General features: G+C 43.8%; 1 protein-coding gene across 1 annotated transcript in view; it reads right to left on the reverse strand.

Moving 5' to 3' along the window:
* Positions 1–22,560, reverse strand: part of TMCC3 (transmembrane and coiled-coil domain family 3) — a 68,812-nt gene that overhangs the window by 5,528 nt on the left and 40,724 nt on the right. Inside the window, 2 exon segments of the mRNA XM_082666673.1 lie at positions 1,586–1,721; positions 4,494–5,410. Coding sequence (XP_082522799.1) covers positions 1,586–1,721; positions 4,494–5,410 — 1,053 coding nt within the window.

The following is a 22,560-nucleotide window of genomic DNA, read 5'->3' on the forward strand; positions in this document are numbered from 1 at the left end:
TATACCTGAAGGAAATTAAATCAGTACCTAGAAGAGAAATCCACACCCTCATATTTATTGCAGCATTATTGACAATAGCCAAGACATGGAAACAACCCAAGTGTCCACTGATGGACGAATAAAGAAAATGAGGTACACATACACACACACACCGACACACACAGGCACACTATGCAGCCGTGAGAAAGAAAGAAATAGTTCCATGTGCAGCAACATGGACGGACCTAAAGGGTATTTTGCTAAGTGAAATGGGTCAGACAGAGACAAACAACTACTGTATGATCTCACTTATCTGGCAGAATCTAAAAGGGGAAGGGAGGTAAAATGGATGAAAGGGGTCAAAAGGCACAAACTTCCAGTGATAAGGTGAATAAGTCCTGGGGAATGTACTGTACAGCTTGGTCACTATAGTTAACAACACTGTATTGTATATTTGAAACTTGCTAAGGGAGTAAGCCTTAAAAGTTCTCATCATAAGAGAACAAATTTGTAACTATGTGAGGTGATGAATGTTAACTAAACTTATTGTGCTGATAATTTTGCAATATGTACACATACCAAATATTATATTGTACACCTTAAACTAATACCATTATATATGTCAATGATATCAGAATAAAAATTGGGGGGAAAAGAGACCCTCTAGTACCCCTAAAAAAAGGAGCTCAAGAAGCCTAGGGTTGCTTCACTACAGCGTTAGTATCACATTAATACTGGAGCATGCCTTTGTTTATACTGATCCAGTTACCCCTTCCCTCCATCCATCAGGATCCCACCCACCTTCAAGTCCCACCTCCTCCAAGACATTTATTCACATTCATTACTCAAGGATTATCTGCAAGACCTTGGTCAAGTCACTTAACCTCTCTGTGCCTTGGTCTCTATATCTGAGAAATTAAGAGAATAACAAAAACTACCTCAAAGGGCTGTTGTGAGGAACAGATGGGGAAATTAGACATGTAAAGTGCTTTGATAGTGCTTGGAACACGGCATGCACTCAACTGCTTGAAATTCCCACAAATATGAAAGCTATTATTTTAGAGATGAGCAAATAGACTTAAGGCTTGCTCAGGACCATGAAGCTGGTAAATGGCTGGGACTGAAGTCCAGTGTCTGACCACTAAGTGGACCCCTGCCCCACTTGTCCATAGCTTGCTGGGCACTGCACGCCTAAATTTCTGAGGCTTTCAGAGTCTGCGTCACGTGATTTGGCCCTTGTTCACATTGTCTTGAGCCAAGTGGCAGTTGTGTTACTTCTGACCCTCCACCTAGGCGAGCATGCCGAAGGCAAGATTTATCCAATGTTTTAAAATTTGTAAAAACTGTGGTGATGGTGGGGAGAGTAGAGTATCGGTGATAGGCTTGGGGTAGATAATAAATATTTGCTAACTAATTTAGGCAGAAAGTAAACAGAACATAGCTTAATGTCTATAACATGAGCTAATGGGGTTAATATGGTGAAGAATAAATGTTTGCTCCACATGCCAGAAATCCCTTCAGGCTTGGGGGTAATGCACTTAGTTTGTTAAATGAATGAAAGGCTGGGAAGAGCCCACGTAAGCTCTAGTGGGGAGAGGAAAGGCACCTGGATGTCCCGTGACCGCTCGTGGGCCTGGTAGGCCACCTTCTCCTCGATGCTGGCCAGCTCCTGCTTCAGGTTGGACGTCTCGTGCTGATGCAGGTCCGTGAGGTCATGCAGCTGGTCTTCCAGTCGCTCGTACCTTTCCAAAGAGAGGAGGTGATTCTGAACGTGACATTTCAAAGGTGTTCTGACAGCACTTAGAAAACGGCATCCTTTGTGTCTCACTGTCACCAGTGCCCATTGGCTTGCTCTCATCCCCAGGCAGACTGTGCTTCCAAAAAAGTAAGTCAAGCTGTGGGGAACATGCTTTTGGAAAACACTGAACTCTAGCTCCAGAAAGGACTGGTCTCTGCAGTCTTAACTCTGTCTGCACCGCTGAGGGTTCATGCAAACCAAACCTGGCTTTTCCACCCACATCAGACCAACACCTGGCTGTGGGGACAACAGGACAGGCCTTATCACTGGCACATTCACCAGGGCTGGTCAGGAGACAGGGCTGTCAATCCTCCTGCTAAAGGCGAGGACCCACTGGCATCCTGGTGCTCTTCCCTCTTCTGACCCCACAGTGCCTAATGGTTCACGGCCACAGCTCTCATGCGCCAGAGAGGCTGTAAGGAAATGACCGATTTCTACGCTGGAGCCAATTCCACTTATTTCCCAGTGCACACAGTGATTCCGAATACATGTGTCAGTGCTTAGGACTTAAGTGTCAATTAAAAAATCATGCTTCTTGCAAATTAAAGATGGCTTATCAGGTGGCACTTCCGAAAGTCCAAATCTAAAGTAACAGAACCACAAAGATTCCCATTCCCACCCCCAATCCCCTCAGAGAAGGGGAATTTTGTATTGTATTTGAAACCCTGTAATATTTATTTGGAAACAGGAAGCACTATTTGGGGAAGGTGCATTAGCCTGGATGACTTCGATCAACGCCAGTTTTAGACGCTTAGTCACCTCATAGAATCATTTTAAAAAACACTTTGATATAGATTTAATGATTTTTCTCAGGTAGGATTTCACAGGTGCCCAATGTTGGTGTTTTGTAAGCAAGCCTTTAAAAAATCTCTTGACAGATGAATGGATAAAGAAGACAGGGTACATATATACAAAGGAATATTACTCAGCCATAAAAAAAAGTATGAAATAATGACATTTGCAGCAACATGGATGGACCTAGAGATTATCATACTAAGTGAAGTAATAAGTCAGACTGAGAAAGACAAACATCATATGCTATCACTTATATGTGGACTCTAAAAAAAAATGATACAAATGAACTTACTTATAAAACAGAAACAGACTCACAGACTTAGAAAACAAACTGATGATTTCCAAAGGGGAAAGGTGGCAGGGAGGGATGAATTAGGAGTTTGGGATTAATGTCTACACACTACTATACATAAAATAGATAATCAACAAGGACCTACTATATGGCACAGGGAACTCTACTCAATACTCTTAATAACCTATATGGGAAAAGAAGCTGAAAAAGAATAGATATATGTATAACTGAATCACTTTGCTGTATACCTGAAACTAACACAACATTATTAGTCATCTATACTCCAATGTAAAATAAAAACTAAAAAAAAAAAAAAAATCTCTTAAAGGAAGTAATACAGTGAGTGACCAAATCATGGAGATCACAAACATGTTATATAACAAATGAGAGCCAAAGCTGTCCTAACGGATGCTTGTGACTTGAAATAAAGGGATCCAAAGGGTGCTGTATCCCAAACTATCTGAATGGAATTAAAGTCAATATTATCTGGAAAAACTGTGACGCAGAAACACTTCTTATGTGACAAAGAATCCAAAGTCAAAGATGTAGGTGGAAAGTTTTTAAAAAATCATTTCATAAAATATGACAGCCGAAAAAAGCCACATCTCTAAATTAACACATATATAAAATCATATATCATATAAAAAACGTGTAAAGTAAATTTAAATTTTAACTCTTACCATATGTAATAGGCATTCACTTTTTTTTTTTTGCAGTACGCGGGCCTCTCACTGTTGTGGCCTCTCCCGTTGCGGAGCACAGGCTCCAGACACGCAGGCTCAGCGGCCATGGCTCACGGGCCCAGCCACTCCGTGGCATGTGGGATCTTCCCAGACTGGGGCACGAACCCGTGTCCCCTGCATCGGCAGGCGGACTCTCAACCACTGCGCCACCAGGGAAGCCCTAGGCATTCACTTCTTAATCTACATTTTTAGAAGTTAACATTTATTTGACAAAAAAACTTGGGGGTGCATATTTTTATTGGGAAAATGGTGGAAAATCACCTCATACTTGGGCATACACACTAGTTAAGCTAGAGGCACCTAAAAGCCAGCCTACACAACACCGGACTTTAAAAATTAGCTAATATAATCCACAAGATTTGAATTTATTATTGATTATACTTATAATCTTAAGATTCCTTTTGAAAGCTCTTCATTTAGGGCGAAAGTTTACTGAGCAAAATACAATATCATAAAAAAATACACTATATAAAGACTTCAAGATTTATGTACCAAATAAAAGCTACCTAGCTGGACAATGAATTCGTTTTTTACTTGACAGTTATTATGGAGGGAAATCAAATACAGATCTACGAATTGGTGTACCGAGACCTCATAACAGCAGCCTACTGCGTCAGGAGCTCAATATGCACCAGTCATCGACTATATAGTGATATTTTAACAGACCCACATGTATAAGGTCTTTCTCTAAGCTGTCAGGCTTCAAGTCACAAATTACAAAACTAAGAATCACAAGGTATGACAAGAACTACCGATTCCTAAATGCCTTTTGACCTATATCCATATTTACAGAAAATACAACCACTAGCATATCACCTTCGAGCAATCTCTCCGCAGGTAGTAACTCGTACTCCTGAAAGAATGTGAAGAGAAGAGCATGAAATACCTGTATGTCTCCTCTTGCAGGGTCTGAGAGATGAAGCCATACTCCCTCTTGAACTGCGCCTTCAGTGCCTCGATGTCCTCGGCCAGCTGCGCCTGGGTGTCCTTGATCTCCCTGAGCTCCTCCAGGATGGCCGTGAGCTTGCCCTGGCTGTCCAGTGCGCCAGTGCCCCCGGCCCCAAACGACTGGTTCCCGTTGCTATCGGCAGAGCCTGACGTGCCGCTCGAGCACTCGTCGTCGCTGCCGTACTTGGGCTTGTTCACGATGGTGGCGCTGCCCCCGTAGGCCCTGGCGCTGGTCTCGGGCCGGAACTCCTCCAAGGAGTTTCTTAGGTGAGCGATATTGTCGGCACTGCCAAACTTATTCCGGATCAAGTTGGCGAACTCTCTGGGCTTGCTGAAGACGAACACGGGTGGGGTGAGGGACACCCCCGGCAGGCCCGACTTACTGCTCTCCAGGCTGTGGGGAGCGGTGCGAGCCTTGGCCTGGGCATCCTTCAGAGGGGACTGGATGTCCTTCAGGTTGTCCTTGGCAATGTCCTTTGAGCTCCTGGGGGCCCCATTCTGCTCGAGCTCCCGGAGCTTTCTGTGATACTGCTCTAACTTCTTCTGCAGCTGGGCAATGGATTGAGCCGACTTCTGATTCTTCTTCTCAAAGACCTGCTTGATGCGGCCAGCCTGCTGCTTGTCTGCGCTGCTGACTAGTTCCAGATACTCTGCGACATTCCCATCGCGGGACGTTTGCTCGATTCTTATCTGCTCTGTGACCTTTAGAATTTTCTGCTTCAGGCTGTCCGCGCTGAGTTTGACCTTGTGGAAGTCCAGGATGCCATCTGGTACATCAAAGTTGAGGTTGGTGTCCGACCCGCCTCGGCGGATGTTCAGGGGAAGGCTTAGGGTATTCATGTCATGACGTTCTACCTGGAGGAGACAGGGAAGAAGCACTTTCAGACTAGAAGTCGAAGAGACAGTCGCTGTGATGGAATCTGTGCACACACAACAGACATACTTTACGCCCCAGATTTTCAAACTGCAAGTATTCGAAAGATAAGAACTCCCTACTATCCTCTCAAGTTGAATGCAGAACAACCCAACTCCTCCTGCACCCATGTATACGAACGATGAGATTCACCTCTGCCAGGGTATCTGACTTTCTGCCTGATTAGATAGTAACTCTTGGTTGCCAGGATAGAAAATACATAATGAGATGAGGTTATCAAGTCTGTTCTGGTTTCCCAAAGTGCCCAGGTAACTGGGATGCCTGCCATGCCCCATTCACAGTGAACTTCACCATTATGGGAAATGAACCCAATTCGGTCCTCAATCATTTAAAAGGAAAATGGAAAAAAAAAAAAAAGGAAGGGAGGGAGGGAGGGAGGGAAGGAAGGAAGGAAGGAAGCAAAGTCCCAGTAGGTACATTCGTCAACACAAGAAATTATTTTCTTAATGGAATGATTAAACAGATATGATGGAATAATAGGGAGCAAGATTAATTTTAATAATTGAGTAATAAAACAACAGTATTCAGATATGGAAACAAATAACCCAAAACTCAACCAAAGTGATTAAAAACAACAATGGGAAGGGGGAAGGGGAAGCTGGGACGAAGTGAGAGAGTAGCACTGACATATATACACTACCAAATGTAAAACCGATAGCTAGTGGGAAGCAGCCGCATAGCACAGGGAAATCAGCTCGGTGCTTTGTGACCACGTAGAGGGGTGGGATAGGGAAGGTGGGAGGGAGATGAAAGAGGGAGGGGATATGGGGATATATGTATACGTATAGCTGATTCACTCTGTTGTACAGCAGAAACTAACACACCATGTAAAGCAACTATACTCCAATAAAGATGTTAAAAACAACAACAACAGTGACAATATTAAGACCATGTGAAATAGCTTTCTCACTCAAGGGCCACCTGGAAAAAAGGAATTGCAAAGCATCATTGAGCACCCTGGCAAAGGGGGTGGCTAGATTGTGCTCTAAAAGGGAAAGGCATGCACCCCAATGTTTACTGCAGCACTATTTACAATAGCCAGGGCATGGAAGCAACCTAAATGCCCATTGACAGACAAATGGATAAAGAAGTTTTGGTACATATATACAATGGAATATTACTCAGCCATAAAAAGGAACAAAATTGGGTCATTTGTTGAGGTGTGGATGGATCTAGAGACTGTCATACAGAGTGAAGTAAGTCAGAAAGAGAAAAACAAATACCGTATATTAACGCATGTATGTGGAACCTAGAAAAATGGTACAGATGAACTGGTTTGCAGGGCAGAAATTGAGACACAGATGCAGAGGACAAACGTATGGACACCAAGCGGGGAAAGCGGCGGGGGGTGGGGGTGGTGGTGTGATGAATTGGGCGACTGGGATTGATATGTATACACTGATGTGTATAAAATTAATGACTAATAAGAACTTGCTGTATAAAAAAATAAAATTAAATTAAAAAATTAAAAAAAAAACCATACTAGGAAACTTGGAAGGATTTCCATGAGGTATTGTTGAGTGAGGTATTGTTGCTGACAATAATGAATGAATGAATGAATGAATGAATGGGAAAGGCAAATGTGGTCTGCGCGCCAGGCACTGAATGTCCACAGGGTTTGCCTTGCCTGAGCCTCACCACCATGGCAGGCAAAGAATGTGTTACATCCATATAACATGTAGAAACAGAGACTTAAAGAGCTAGGATTTGAATCCAAGTCACCCTAACGCTGGTCCTTTTTCCACCTCAGGACACTCTACTACTCTTGTCCCCAGAGGACTAAAAACAGGTCTTTATGGAGTCTGAACACAATCTCTAAACAAAAATACTTAAGATCTAAACTGAAGCATCTTATTTTTCAAGTTAACAACCCTTTGATTAGCAAAGTGCCTTGATATAGAGTCTTGACAGAAAAAATGGGAGACAGGACAATATTCAGCTCAAGTTAGCTTTTTTTTTTTTTTTTTTTTGCGGTACGCGGGCCTCTCACTGTTGTGGCCTCTCCCGTTGCGGAGCACAGGCTCCGGACGCACAGGCTTAGCGGCCATGGCTCCCGGGCCCAGCTGCTCTGCGACATGTGGGATCTTCCCGGACCGCGGCACGAACCCGTGTCCCCTGCTTTGGCAGGTGGACTCTCAACCACTGCGCCACCAGGGAAGCCCTCAAGTTAGCTTTTTTTAAGGAGAGAAGAGGCTGACATAGTAAAAAATCGCTAAGATAATAACAGACCTCATACTGCCAAAGTGACTCAGGCTCAAATGTGGACCATTTCCAACAGTGAGCATTAACATTCTGCCACATGAAAAAGGCTACCCAGGGCTTTTTCCGAAAGGGGGGAGCCCAACGGTACAGTGGGACACAATCCCAGGTTGGTGGGTCAGGCCTCTTTCACAACTTACAAAAGTTTGTTAGCGTTATTTCTCGACCCCTCTCTTCCCACACACAGCTTTGTCATGAGAGACCCTGGTTGCTTTATCTGGCAGAAGAGCATCACATAGGAAAGGCTGGAAGGAAATAAATGCCACATCAGTGTAAGACTAGAAAAAGGGATAAAGGAATTGTGACTTCACCTGGTCAGGGGGAGGACGGGTGCAGAGACTAAAGAAGGCACATAATCATCACCTTCAGGTCCTGGAGAGATGACCGCAGGAAGTTCATGGAAGCCAAGCAGCTATGGCTCACCAGGGGACCCAAACAGGAATGGGCTCAAATTACAGTAACAAAGGATGCACTAAGCCCAGGAAATGTTTGTTTTGGGCAGACAGGGTAATTAACGGTAACGGTACAACCACGAGGCTGGAAATTCTATTTCACTGAAGATATCCAATCTGATTGTGCTACTCTACTTCACAGAAAAGCTCTTTGGCTCCCTAGTGCCTCCCAAATTATGTAATACAACTTGGTCACTGTTCAGTCCACAGCTTACCTTTCAGGCCTCACCTTCCACCTGATGGATGCCAGTCATCTTAAGGGAGCCACGCAACCTAAAGTTCACATGCATGATATTCACAATGCCGTCCATCCATCCACCTGTTTATCAAACTCCAACATATCTATCTATCTATTTATTTATGGCTGCATCGGATCTTAGTTGCGGCACGTGGGCTTCTCCCTAGTTGTGGCATGCGGGCTTAGCTGCCCCAAGACATGTGGGATCTTAGCTCCCCGACCAGGCATCGAACCCATGTCCCCTGCATTGGAAGGTCCCAAAATCCAACATACTCTTCACAATCCATTTCAAGTGCTACTTTTTCCATGAATCTTTTCCTAGTCCCGCCAGAAAGCTGCCTGTCCTTTCTGTGATTCCCCCATGGTGCTCTTGTGGCACTTTATCCCTCCTTTTATCGCTCATCTGCTCCTTCAGGGGAGAGGTGGTACCACACCTGCACCCAGCTAGTAGAGCTAGCACTGCCCCTTATTCACAGGAAGCTGTCAATTAAATGTTTGCTGAACTAAAGCGACATCATTCTTTATTTCCAGGAGAATCTACACTGAAATCATTTAAGATACATTTGAGGAGAATAAAAAAATGACCATAGCAGTTCAGTCCACATAGACACGACCATTCCAGGTAAAGATGTTTTCTTAATACCTAGGTAGTAAGTTAGTTCTACGTCATTTCAACCCGATTCAACTAAACAGATTTTTTTTAGTATCAATGAGCAACTTGATACACAAATAAAGACTTAAACTTTAGTTGAAGTTTCATTTACATGCAGAAAAGAGCACATCTAAAAAGAATAAAACTCAAATCTTCACAAACTGTGAAACTAGTGTAACCAGGACCCAGTTTAAAAAAAAAAGAACAGAAGCTCCCCTTGTGCTCCCTTCAGTCATAACAACATCACCCCCATCTCCAGAGGTAACCACGAACCTGACTTCTAACAGAATACACTAGTTTTTTTTTGTTGTTGTTGTTTTTGCGGTATGCGGGCCTCTCACCCTTGTGGCCTCTCCCGTTGTGGAGCACAGGCTCCGGACGCGCAGGCTCAGCGGCCATGGCTCACGGGGCCAGCCGCTCCGCGGCATGTGGGATCTTCCCGGACCAGGGCACGAACCCGTGTCCCCTGCATTGGCAGGCGGACTCTCAACCACTGCGCCGCCAGGGAAGCCCAGAATACACTAGTTTTGATTAATGTATCATGTGTTCCTCTTGTCTTTCTTTTGCTCCACATTGTAAGAGTCATAAGAAGGAGGGCTTCTGCCCTCCTGGAGCTCTGATAAGATCAGATTAGGTTGTTTAAAAAAAACCCACCTGCTTGATAGCCCCTATTAAGAAGTCCACCAAACCTCTGATGATACAGAGGCTTTTAAATCTTACCTTACCAAACACAGCAAGAAGGCATCACCGCATCACCTGCTCCTCTTCCTTTAATTCTCAAGCCCATGGCAGCTGGCCACCCAGCCCCAACATCTCAGGGCAAGGGCCCAGTTCTCTCACAGACGCTGGGCCAGGCCAGCCGTGTACGCAGGAATGTTTACGCACGGATGGCTGGCTGACTTCTGGCTTACTTTCAAGCTACAACAATGCCTGGCATGTCCCCGAGAGTCCAGGTGGAGGAAAGCAAGAGCGTTTAAAGCTCAATCAATCAATCTTACTGCTGGTTGGCAAATCTCACTTAGAAATGTCTGATGAGGGTGGAAAGCCGGAACTATTGCTGGGCTGCACGTTTCAGCCTTTTGCAGCCCTAGCTCTGCAGGATAATTAAGATCCAGCTAACACGTATCACTAGCTGCCCATCCATTTCCCTGAACTCAAACTGGGATTTCAGGTATATGCTGGAAGAAAGCTGTGGGAGTCCTCCGTCCTCCATTTCATCTGGACTCGGCACGGAGGTCACCAGTACAACGCAGCTGCTTCAGGGCTGGGGCCCAGGGAGGAAGACAAAGGTCCACAGATCGCCCAGAGTCAATCAGCAGGTGGATCGTGGGACACGTGCTCCAGTTTTGGCACTAACATTTACCAGCTATATGTCCTCGGGTATATCTAATCACCTGTGTGGTCTTTGATTTCCTAATCTATAGAATGAGGAGACAGAACCAGACAACTCAGAGCTAACACTGCAAAATGCCATGAAGTGTACTCCAAGCTATCTTGACTGTGAGACAGTGCCACACACAGGATAGTCAAAACCCTGGGCTCAGGAGACAGACTGCTTTGGTTTCCATCTTGACACCACTCTTATGAGCTGTGTGACCTTGGAAAAATGACTTAGCCTCTCTGTGCTTCAGTGTCCTCTTCTGTAAAATGGAGATAATGATTCTTTGAAGAGTCGTGAGAAATAAATGAGATAATGCGCATGAAGTACTTAAAGACTTCCTGGCACAGAAAATGGTTTCAGTAGAGGTTTGCTATTGTTTATCATCCCGATCTCATTTAAAAAATGTACCTGTACGAAAAAACTAACAGAAAAACAGGTCCAAATTGTTAACAATGGCTATCTTTGCACCGTGGGATTGTAAGGAGTCATTCTTTTTATTATGCTGTTGTATTTTCCAATTTTAAAAAAATAAGGAAGCTGGACTTCCCTGGCGGTCCAGTGGTTAAGACTCCGCACTTCCACTGCAGGGGGAACGGGTTCCATCCCTGGTCGGGGAAGTAAGATGCTTTATAGCACAGCCAAAAAATTTTAAAAATAATGAAATAAAAAAAGGAAGTTGAATTACCGATTTGGCAGAAAAGATGCTGTCTTTAAAAATGACTGCTAACCTCCTTCAGTTCTCTCCGAATTACCCGTCTATTATTACCTTACGTGAAAAGCAGACCACCAGCGTGCTAGTGAAAAGCCATTTCTAATGGTGTTTTCCTTCTGGCAGCAGAAACATTTCCACTGTCATCTCAGTGTTCTGGAACAAAGGCAAGGAAAAGCTTTAAGCCCTGGACAGATGTCAAAACCTGACACTGAATCATCTCTGCTCCAACCCAAGACTCCAGCACCATTACCCCCGGGAGCTCACCTTCCTCACTGGGATGCCAAGCACATCTCGGTTGTTATCAGTGCTGCTCAGACACATGGTTCAAGCTTCCAGAGAGGGCTGCCCCCCATGACATGTCATGTGTGCCCCCTGAAGCTCCAGAGAGACATGAACAAAAAGGGCAGCACAGCCAAGCAGAGGCACACCATCCAAACCAGGAGAACTGGAAAGGGGAATGCAGGCTCCTGTGGACACCGGGAGGGCGTGGACTGAGGCAGGAGAGCCTGGGGCTCTGGGGTCACAGAGTGGCCAGAAGGTGCAGGGGCCGAGAGATCAGGACCAGCGGACAGATAACAACCAGCTGCTTAGTCCCGAGGCCAGATAACAACCACCTGCTTAGTCCCAAGGCCAGATATAGTAAACTTTTGCCTCAAGAAAAGCTGCTTGAGCTCGGTCATGTAAGGAAAGGGTCAGGTCCTTCAAACCAGTGGTCACTGCCCAGGCAACAGGTATTTCAGAGCACACACGAGAGCGGTGTTACAGACAGGCCCACAAAGGATCTCCAGGTTCAGGACCCAAAGGCTTTTGCAGGTTTTTGTGGCCTAAGTGTCCGAGCCAACACAGCTGACATTCTGTAGTCTTACTCATTTCAGCTGAAATCTAACTTTAGGTGTAGCATCAAGGCTGTTCCTCTGGTGTGCCAGTCAGAATGCGCTAGGCTTTGCTGGGGTAACCATCGACGTCAAAATCCCAGGGGCTTGAAAAAAGGGAAAGGCTTCTCTCTCGCTCATGCTAACAAGCCTGCTGCTGGTAGGCTGAGGGACCCAGGCTGTGATGGAGCCCCTACCATCAGGAACGCTGCTGGTGGCCACGGCAGCGGCAGGGAACTTGGCGAATCGTCCACTGGTTCCTAAAGATTGCCCCAGAAGGGACTCCTGGGCTTCCTGAACTCACTGCACTGGCCCTACCTAACTTCAATCCTACCACACGCCTGGGAGGAAAAAGTATCCTGTTAGTGACACGTGCTATATCCTATTGGCTAAAAAATCTGAGACAGGTTCTACTATTAGTACCATTTTACAAATGAGAAAACTAGATGCAGAGAAGCTAAGTAAATTGCCTAGTAAACATCAGAGATAGGACTGAAATCCAGGCCGTCTGTCTTCAGAGCATGCTTCCCTGACAATACTGACCGAGTACTTTGATTATGAGTCAGGCATTATGCTAAATATTTTTTATGTATTCACATATTCTTCACACCAGCCCTATTTTACGAGAAAAGCAAGCCTCATAAAGAAGATGTATGTTTCTTGAAATCCCCAGAAAATAAACAGCTTAGCTGGGGCTCCACTCGGTTTATATGAACTATGCAAGACTCTGGGAGATCTGTACAAGCCACCAACTGCGTGAGCACCCATTCTGTAGTGTCCCTCACATGGTCACCCGGACTTCTGTGGGCACTCCGGGTTCGGTCCAGACCCAACCCTCAGGCTGAGCTTGAAATCTTCATCCACGCGACTTCCTACCAAGGCCCTGGTGTTGCCACCTGAAGCCACACCCCTCTCGGGTTTGGCACGGCCTGTAAAGTCCATTCCACTTCATCCATGCTCTAAAAGGCAGACAGTGACTGAGGCAAAAAAATTTTATGAGGATAAAAAAGCTATTGCTTTTATCAGAATCATGCCCATGCATTTACAATCACAAAGAGAAGAAGGAGAAGGAGAAAAATGGTAAAAACCAGAAAAGCAAGTAAGACAAGGAGCCTATAAAGAAGATGCTGGGGCCTTACAAGTGAAGAGTTGATATCTAGATATATACAGGAACAGGCGCTCAGCAGATAAGCCATGGACTTGCCCGGAGAGAAGGGAAGACACCCTTCCCTAGGCTGGGTGACAGAGCTGAGAAAACAAGGCACTGCTCAGCATGGCCCTGAAGGGGGGAACTTTGTACGTTCTATCAGAAGAATGTGAGCTTTATATCACTTTCTTTTTCTTTTTTTAATGTATTTATTACTTTTGACTGCGTTGGGTCTTCGTTGCTGAGCGTGGGCTCTAACGGCTGCGAGCAGGGGCTACTCTGTTGCGGTGTGCGGGCTTCTTATTGCGGTGGCTTCTCTTGTCGCGGAGCACGGGCTCTAGGCACACGGGCTCAGTAGTTGTGGCACATGGGCTTAGTTGCTTCGCGGCATGTGGGATCTTCCTGGAACAGGGCTCGAACTCATGTTCCCTGCACTGGCAGGTGGATTCTTAACCATTGTGCCACCAGGGAAGTCCCTATATCACTTCCTTACTGGTAATATACATGATGCTACCAAGCCATCTTCCCTCTTGCTACACTGTGGTCACCTGATATGCACTTGCAAAATGTCTAGCCACTCAGTGAATATGGAACCCAGGGAAGCCAACCCATTCACGGGACCCTAGCATCAAACATCTGGTTTTCTTGCTAACTGAGCCAATCTGTACTGGAAAAATAACTCTGAAGGCTCAATAAGCATCCTTATCAAGACGTCACTACTCCAGATACCTATACAGAATATTCAAGACCTATATTTGAGAAGAAAGCTACTTCTCCACACTACATGCTCAAAATGAAAAAGCCGAAAAGACCCTCATGTGGTATCCAAAAGGATATGTTATTAGTAAAGTGTCTTAGTACAATGTTTGTTCTAATTTGTTTAGACAAAGAGCACTTCCTTTCACAGTCCACTTCTGACAGTGGTACATTCTGTTCACGGTGTACGGAACAGGAATTGAGTCACTAGTTTTTACCATAAAGGTTTTATTTCTCCCCACCTCTTCCTCTTGGTATCCCTGAAAAAAGAAAATCTGTAGCATCAAAAGTTCTCTTTCTTGACTGCAGGTAAAGTAAACCTGGAATCAAGGATCCTTTGGAACCGGGGCTGGAATACACGTACTTTTGAAAGCCCAATCCTTTATCCACAGATACTGCTAATTAACAGTGTAAGGGAGATTAGGCAAAGTGTTCAGGGTTCTCAAAAACAAATTCTTCAAATATCTTCAAGCACTTACAAACACTTGATACTGTAATTAGAAATAATTATCTTCTCATTTAACCTCTACCAGGCAACAGTGGTAGGGAAATGACTTTGAGTTACATACACTAGGAAAAATACCTATTTCTTCAAAAGAGCTTTCAATTAATGCAAACTAATCCCTTACCTGGTGAGGATTTACTGTGTACTTTATAATCTACACAAGAATTAAATTAAAGGAGGAGGGAGGCCAGATTAAAAAAGATTGTGCCTTGAAGAGCAGAAGGGGAAGGGTATGGTAATGAAAATACCAATCTACACTGAGAACCACGGGCAGCTAAAGGACAGCCATGTCCCCGAGGGAGGGAGCGGTGGAGGCTGTGAGGAGACCTGAGAAAAGGGTGCTACTGAGAGGAGGAAGGACTCTCTGGGAACCCCATGTACCTCAAAAACAGGCAAGTTTAGGGACGGGAAGTGAGCCCCTAACGCCGGCCCCTCACCTCTACCAAGAACTCCGCCTTCCTGATGGAAGGGGTCACAGTTCCTTCTTGCGGGGAGACGCGGGATGGTGAGTCCTAAAAAAGGGGAAACAGGAAGCCCCAAACTTAGGAGTAAACTAGAATAAGCGTCATTGAGGCTTTTAGTTCCTATACCCAGAACAAACCAAGGGAAGGGGTGAGTGAGAACCCCTGGGCACTAACCTAACAACTTCGGAGGGGTTCTGGGATCCGTCCCCACCATGGTTATTCCCCGTCCGTTCCTAGCAGCGTCTGTCAGCAAAACCTTCCCAGGAAAGGGACCTGAGCACTCGCTTTGAGGGTTAAGGGAGAAGGGATGTTCTGCTCCAGGAGAAGCACCCCCAGGAACTGAGGGAGCAGAGGCAGCTCTAAGGGGCAAAAACTGGTTCCCAAGGCCCTGATCCAGTGGGCAGAGCAGAATGTCTGGAAAGGAAGCCTGCGGGCAGAAGGCCTGCCTCCCCCCAGGGCCGAGGCCTAACCTTCTCCTTTTCCTATAGCATTTATTCACTGCCTCTCCTACCCCCGAAACATGGAGGGTGAGTGTTCTTGGCAGGGACGTGTGCTTAAGCTAAGCTTCTGAGCGATAACTACGAATCCCAGGCCTGTCCTGCTGTCTTTCGGCATCTCCAATCTGAACAAGGTGTCTGAAGGACACGTATCGCCCTCTTAGATACACAATGATGGATAACTTCGTATGAGTGGCAGTCACCTGCAACAGAAGTTACTTTCAGAGGTGGAAGGATCCTTGGAGATCTCACTTGGCCTAATGCCTGCTTTTAAAAGAAGCAGCCTGAATACATACCCGAGTAACTTTTCATTTCAATCTATGCTCTGTTCATTACAGGTGCCCTACATAAAAGGGAAGGCAATTTGTCTACTAAAGTATAGCTTCTTGGATCAATACATAAAGTGGATATAACAGTAAATATGATAGGGGTGTCTATCAGATACCAATAATCATGTTTCCCTTTTTGCTGTGGATACTAGGAAGTTCAGAACCAAACTGAGAGTAACTGTTAGACTTGACAATGAGCCTATTTGCTTTTCCTTCCTTTTTTAGAACTTTTGGGTATTATTGCTACTCCACCTATATTTTCCATGTGCCTATCATAACCTGATTCTCATTGGAAAGAGGTAGGTGAACTTTAATCTAAAGATGCTAGGTATGTCAGGCTGCCTGGAGATGAAACTAGACTCACTCCCAAATGTAACTGGGGGAATGTGGTCAAACACACTGAGCTTATAAGTTGGCACAGCTCTTTCCACCCTCCTTTCCCAGGGCACCCAGAGAAAGCAGGGTCACAACTTGGTCCGTGTCCTTTGAAAAGATGCTATATTAAGACTGAGCCAGAAAATGGCATTTGGTACTCAGGCCCTAAAGCACATTCCCTAAGCAAACCTAAGCCTCATAATTGAACTATTCCCTGCAGACCAGGGGTTTAATTTGTTTTTGGTACTATAACAAATACGGGGTAGGGGCATATGTACTGGATGACCTGTAGTATAGAATTCTGTTTTAAATGGATCAGAACACTACTAGACATCACACAGGGCTTAGAAATAACATAGCTAAGTTATGAGGGAGCAAAGGAAAACTGATCTATATTCATTTCTTTCCCTTTTGCAATACTGAAGTTATTTCCCTTGAGCAACTTTATTTTTTCTAATGTAAGCCAGCAGCATTTTCACCAAATAGCAATTGGAAATAAAAAGCTGCTTTCAGTTCTACCAAAATTATAAACAGCATTACATTTAAAGAAACAACCTTTAGATGTCCATGAAAAATGCATTCAATCAACATTTTGATATTTATTAGTATGGAAAAACAACCTTACTTTGAAGCCATGCTGGACCTTCAAATGAGACAATCAATATAACAACTCTGACTTCTTTGGACTGAATAAAATTATCTTTTTATTTTTTAGTTTTTTAAAATACGGAACGCTTCATGAATTTGCGTGTCATCCTTGCGCAGGGGCCATGCTGATCTTCTCTGTATCGTTTCAATTTTAGTATATGTGCTGCCGAAGCGAGCACAAAATTATCTTTTTAAAAGATAAAACAGACCATGTCCTGTTCCTTCTCAAAAATCTTTTAAGTTCCCTAAAGTGTGAAATCCTTAGCGAAGAATTTAAAATGCTCTTGATCAGGGTCCCGTCTTACCCTATACCAGCAGACTCATCCGTAATGCTACTGTGAGCACATCTACGCACCAGCACCAGAGTAAGGATGCAGCTTGATACACGCTCTCCTTTACTCCCCGCAGCTCCATGAAGTAGGCGCCATTAGCTTTGCTTTACAGATTTGGAAGTGAGGAGCCATCAGATAAGTCATGGTTACGGCTAATAAGACACAGAACCAAGATTTGTACCAAGCTCTAAAGCTTTTAACCTTCACTGCATTCCATTAGTCCAATAAACCCCAGAATGCTTCCCGCACTCTCCTAAATCTCCGTGTTAAGCACCTCACCCTGGCCTTCCATACCTCCCTCCCCAGGTACCTTCCAAGGACCAACCCAAACACTGTCTCTTCCACAAAGCCTCCCCCATTCCCATGCCCAGCTTCCTTTATACTCTCCCCCAAATCTGCATGTTCCCCTTTTCCAGTACTTCTTCTCTAGGTCTGGTAAGCATTTGTGTAACATTTGTTCCCCCACTGTCTTGAAGCCTGGAGGGGAGGGAATGTCTCCTAAGCCACCTGTGTCCTGCCCCACATTCCTTCCTCAATAGGACCTTGTTATCTGTTGCGTGAATCAATGGTTGACAGAGCCAACTGGGGCAGCCAGTTGTCCCACATGTTTAACATCCTCTCAGCTGCTTGCAACGAGATCAAGAAGAACCTACAGCTGAGGTGGTGCTGGACTGCTTTCAAGACAGAGTGGACTTTGGACTGTTAATTAATGGCTGTGATTCATGCAAGAGATCAGATATTCAAGAGACTAATGTGTCTCACGGCTCTTAGCTGCTCCAAGCAGAATACAGGCAACCAATTATCAAACGACAGATTCTAAGACCCACAATGTACAGAACATGCAGGTGTACTCCCTTCCTAAATGACATTTCCGCTGCGGTTACCATCCTAACTGTTGCAGAGAACTAGGTGCCTGCTCCTTCTAACACATCCATGTCTGAGCTCAATCCATTATTTGTGGTAGCATATAAGGAAGCAGTCTTGTATTGCATTAAATGAAAAACTTTAAAAAAGAATTTCGCCAATACACCAGCAAGAATGTCAAGGGTACAGATGATCCCTGAACAACATGGGTTTGAAATGCACAGGTCCACTGACACACAGATTTGTTTTCAATCAATACTACGGCACTACGCAACCTGTGGCTGAACCTGCGGAAGCTGGGGCCGACTACGGGACTTGATCATCCAAGGATTTCGGTTTTCAAGGCGGGTCCTGGAAACAACGGCCCAGGGATACCAAGGGGCGATTATAGCTCCTTGTGCCTTAGGAAATCACAGTTCAATAGAATAGGAACACAAAAATAAAGGAGCCCTTTTATCCTCTGAAGTCTAAGAAGGCAATGACTTGTTTAAGGCCAAAAGCAGGCATCAAGAAGAATGGTCCGAAAGAGGCCAGGATCTTGGCAAGACAGTTCAAATTTATTCTAAAAAGAGAAGCTACTAGTTACGAAGGACTTATTAAGTATCGTATAATTTTCTAAATGCTTCACATACATTATTTTATTTTTCCTTTTAAGAATCTGAGATTACAACAATTATTCTCATTTCCAGATCGAAAAAGTAAGGGACTTATCTGAAGTCATAAAGCTCGCATGTAGAAGAGCTGTGACTCCACCTGGCTCCAAGGGCTGGGCTTTCGTAATATTTCCAACCTCTACTGAGATCCTACTGCATATACCAGACCCCTTCCTAGACATGAACATGTTTTCCATAACCCTTACAATGCCTAAAATTTCCTTTACTTAAATCACTGTGCTACCGTTAAATATTACAAAGTAAAAAGTATGCATGGTAGAGAAACCAGAAGGGAGAATACTAACGGACGGCTTTGGACAGTTCTTGGTGCTATAAGGCAATTACTGGAGATATTCCAAATTTGACATTTAATAAGTAAAATGAAACACTAGCTTAAATCCCAAGATATCTTGTGTAATTAAAAATGTAGGCTGCTTCTGTTTTAACCATTTTAAAAATGATTCTCAATGCCAGGGGAACATGCCAGCTTACACATCAACTCCCTCTTTTGGCTAAAGCTCTAGTGGATACTGTAATCATTAGAGGCTCTGCTACCAAGATGCAGATAAGAGGAGGCTTCCTTCTCCCACAGCTACAGCAGTTCACAAGCACCAAAGAGTCATGTTTCGGAGAGACAATAGTCCTCTAGGAACTTATTGTTTTGTAATCTGGGAGGAAGGAAACTGCAAGAAATGAATTGAATTGTGGATTGTGATTTTTAAGATAAACACTATACCATGACCCTTCTTAGAATCCAAGTCTGTATTTGGGTTGACTGTATTTCCAAACGGAGGCAACAGCCTTCTAGGGCCACTCACAATACTTGCAGCAACTAGCCAGCTCAGATTCACAGGAAAAGCCCTGATTCCAAAGCCGTGTGTCCTAAACAGAGCTTAACTGTGGCACAGTGGTAGCCTAAGCTAGTGGTTTAAGAGCACAGATTCAGAGCCAGACTATGCAGGTTCAAATCCCAGCTCTGCCATGTTAATTGTATCCCCTTGGGCAAGTAGTTACTTACTCTATGACTCAGTTTCCTCGTCTGTGAAGCGGGGGCAGGTGTCGACTTCACAGGGTGACTGTGAGTATGAAATGAATTAATATTTATGAAGTGCTTGGAACAGGGCCTTGTACAGAATAAGTGCTGTAAGTGTGAGCTATCGTTTATGAAACACAACATACCCCCAATAGGTGGGAACTTCAGAAAAGTCCAGAGACAAGAACAATGGTGCTGCTGTTGTCATGATTAAGCTCTTCCAGTGGAAGCTGAGCACTGCCACCCCATGGAATCTGCCTGTGCGTGCATCTGCATCTTGCCGCAGAGAGGGAGGAGTCTCAAACGCACGCCAGGAAGTGCCTTAAGGATCATGTTTCGATGAACCTGAACAGCAAAGCTAATACTTCTTAAAACTGCCCACCAACCCAAAAGCAGACGACCTAGTATTCGAGTGATTTAATCTAACTTTTAAAAAGGTACAGTACCTCTAATGACTAAAATTTTAAATCTCAATATCTGGTCCTTAATTTTTAAATAAGTGTCATTAATCTTCTAGGTTGCTATTTTCAGTAAAACCAGAACTCTAAATTAAGACCCTAAAGACAGATGTCTAACATTTCCTATCTCTAAGTCTTTAGGCAAAACAAGGGGAAATTGTATTAGAAAAGCTTATCTAATGATTATAACTTGCTACTTTCTCTAAAAAACCTCCTAAATTATTTCTTGAGAGTATTATGTCATGGAAGCTTGTCTTTATATAAAGTGTGAGTTTTTTTTTCAATCAGGCTATAGTTAATCCCATGACCTTATCTATCAATGGCTTCATTCTCTAATTTTACCAGGTTCTCTCTCCTTCATCCCTTATTCAAGCTGCCACCAAATTCTGTTATTTCTTTGTCTAGCAATTTCTCTCTAGATTGACACTTCCTTGCTATTTCCAGGTCCATCTACCTGAATCCGGCCCCCAACTCCCTACCTCACATATACAAAGGGCAATGGTTTAATCGGGTTTCATTGCTTTCAACATTTTACTTCTATCTATCTAGTCCATGGCGAATCCTTACACTCGTCTTCTAAACTTCCACTTACATCATGTTACAAAATGCTCAAGATGTACGATTCTTCTTTTTAATAAAGGAATTGGGTTCTTCCTCCTGTTGGTATTTAATCTGAGTAATTTTTCCCATTCCAGTTCTCCAATGTCTTCCTCCTTTCTTCCAACCTCCACCAGACAGATCCCAGCATTGTAGAACACAATACATTTCTGTACTTTTTTTTTTAACCTCAGTAGTTACATCGTTCCCTTTGGACACAACATTTCCAAGGCCTCTCTGTCTTATCCAAATCCTACCATTCCTTCAAAAATCTCTTCCTTGAGGCCCATGTCACTTCCTATCCTTCCTGATCCATTTTGGCTCTTATTTATACTGTTGAGTGGGGGTCCCTACTTGTTTTATCTTCCTTGTTGGATTTTTAGATTACTAGAAGTATTCATTTTTTTAGACACCACACAATACTCAGCACAGAACTAGCAGTATCACTGGGTAGCAAATACTTATTATAACCAACTTTCCTATGCTATAAAGCAGTATATTCCCAATTCTGAATGAGACCCATAGTAAGAAATACATATGTACCACTACATACATACATATGTGCACATGTATACACACATACATAACTGAAACACAAATTTTATCAAACACTTATCTTTATACATGCAACAGTATTTTAAAAAAACACAGTTGGTTAGCTCATTTTTTAGACAACTGCGTATTAGGAAATTACAATTAATTTTGTTAGGTATGTTAATTTTATTATATAGGAAAAGTCCTTATTTTTAGATACATATCAGAAAAGATATGCCCTGATATCTGTATGTAACATACATACACGCAGACACAAAGCAAATGTGAAAATGTTTGTTGAATCTGGGTAACACAGATGGGTATCTGCCGTACTCTTCCTTCTGCCTTTCCGTCTAAAAATATAAAATGATAGTTGCTATTCATTAAATCTATTTCATAACCAACTAATGGGTTTCAATTCTGTTTGAAAACCAGTGCTTTATAATTAGGAAAAAAGATAAGCCACTTGTTTCTATGTTTACTGATTATATTGAAGGAGGCTCTAGCATTCTGAAGAATGTTACAGTAAGGGATTTAATCTTCCATTGCTTTGAGTCCACTAATCTCTTCTTTAAAAGCCTTCCTATGGAACTTTCTATGAATCACTACTACCTTAGCAGAAAGGTGTAAGATTAAGGACTACTTTTTTTTTTTTTTTTTTTTGCGGTACGCGGGCCTCTCACTGCTGTGGCCTCTCCTGTTGTGGAGCAGAGGCTCCAGACGCGCAGGCCCAGCGGCCATGGCTCACGGGCCCAGCTGCTCCGCGGCATGTGGGATCTTCCCGGACCGGGGCACGAACCTGTGTCCCCTGCATCGGTAGGCGGACTCTCAACCACTGCGCCACCAGGGAAGCCCAAGGACTACTTTTTTACTTACAGAGATCACAGAATCAGAATTTACCCTAAGACTTCTCATCCTAAAAATAATCTTTGTGGTTTTCATTGAGGCTTTAAAAGAACAACATCCGGGAACGGCAAAAGTTCAAGACAACGCACTGAAACTGAAAACATCATAATAAACACGCACATTGGTTTAAACGTTCCCCTTCCTTCTCCTTTAAGCACTGGTTCTAATAAAAGAAGAAGTTCCATAAACAGAATCAGTAACACCTCAATTTAATTGACACAAAGAGGGAAGTACAATATTATAGATGAATGAAAGAAATTTCCAGATAACTGAAATTCTTACCATTTATGGGCCAACGTATTAAGTCTTGCTGATGACTGATTTCTAAACTGCTAGCTTCCCGAGACTGCTTTCCTGTTAACTGGGATCATCCATGTGACCAAGTCTGAATTGTGACGCAGCATGTT

The sequence above is a fragment of the Grampus griseus genome (assembly GCF_964374135.1).
Source record: "Grampus griseus genome assembly, chromosome: 11".
Classification (NCBI taxonomy): Eukaryota; Metazoa; Chordata; class Mammalia; order Artiodactyla; family Delphinidae; genus Grampus; species Grampus griseus.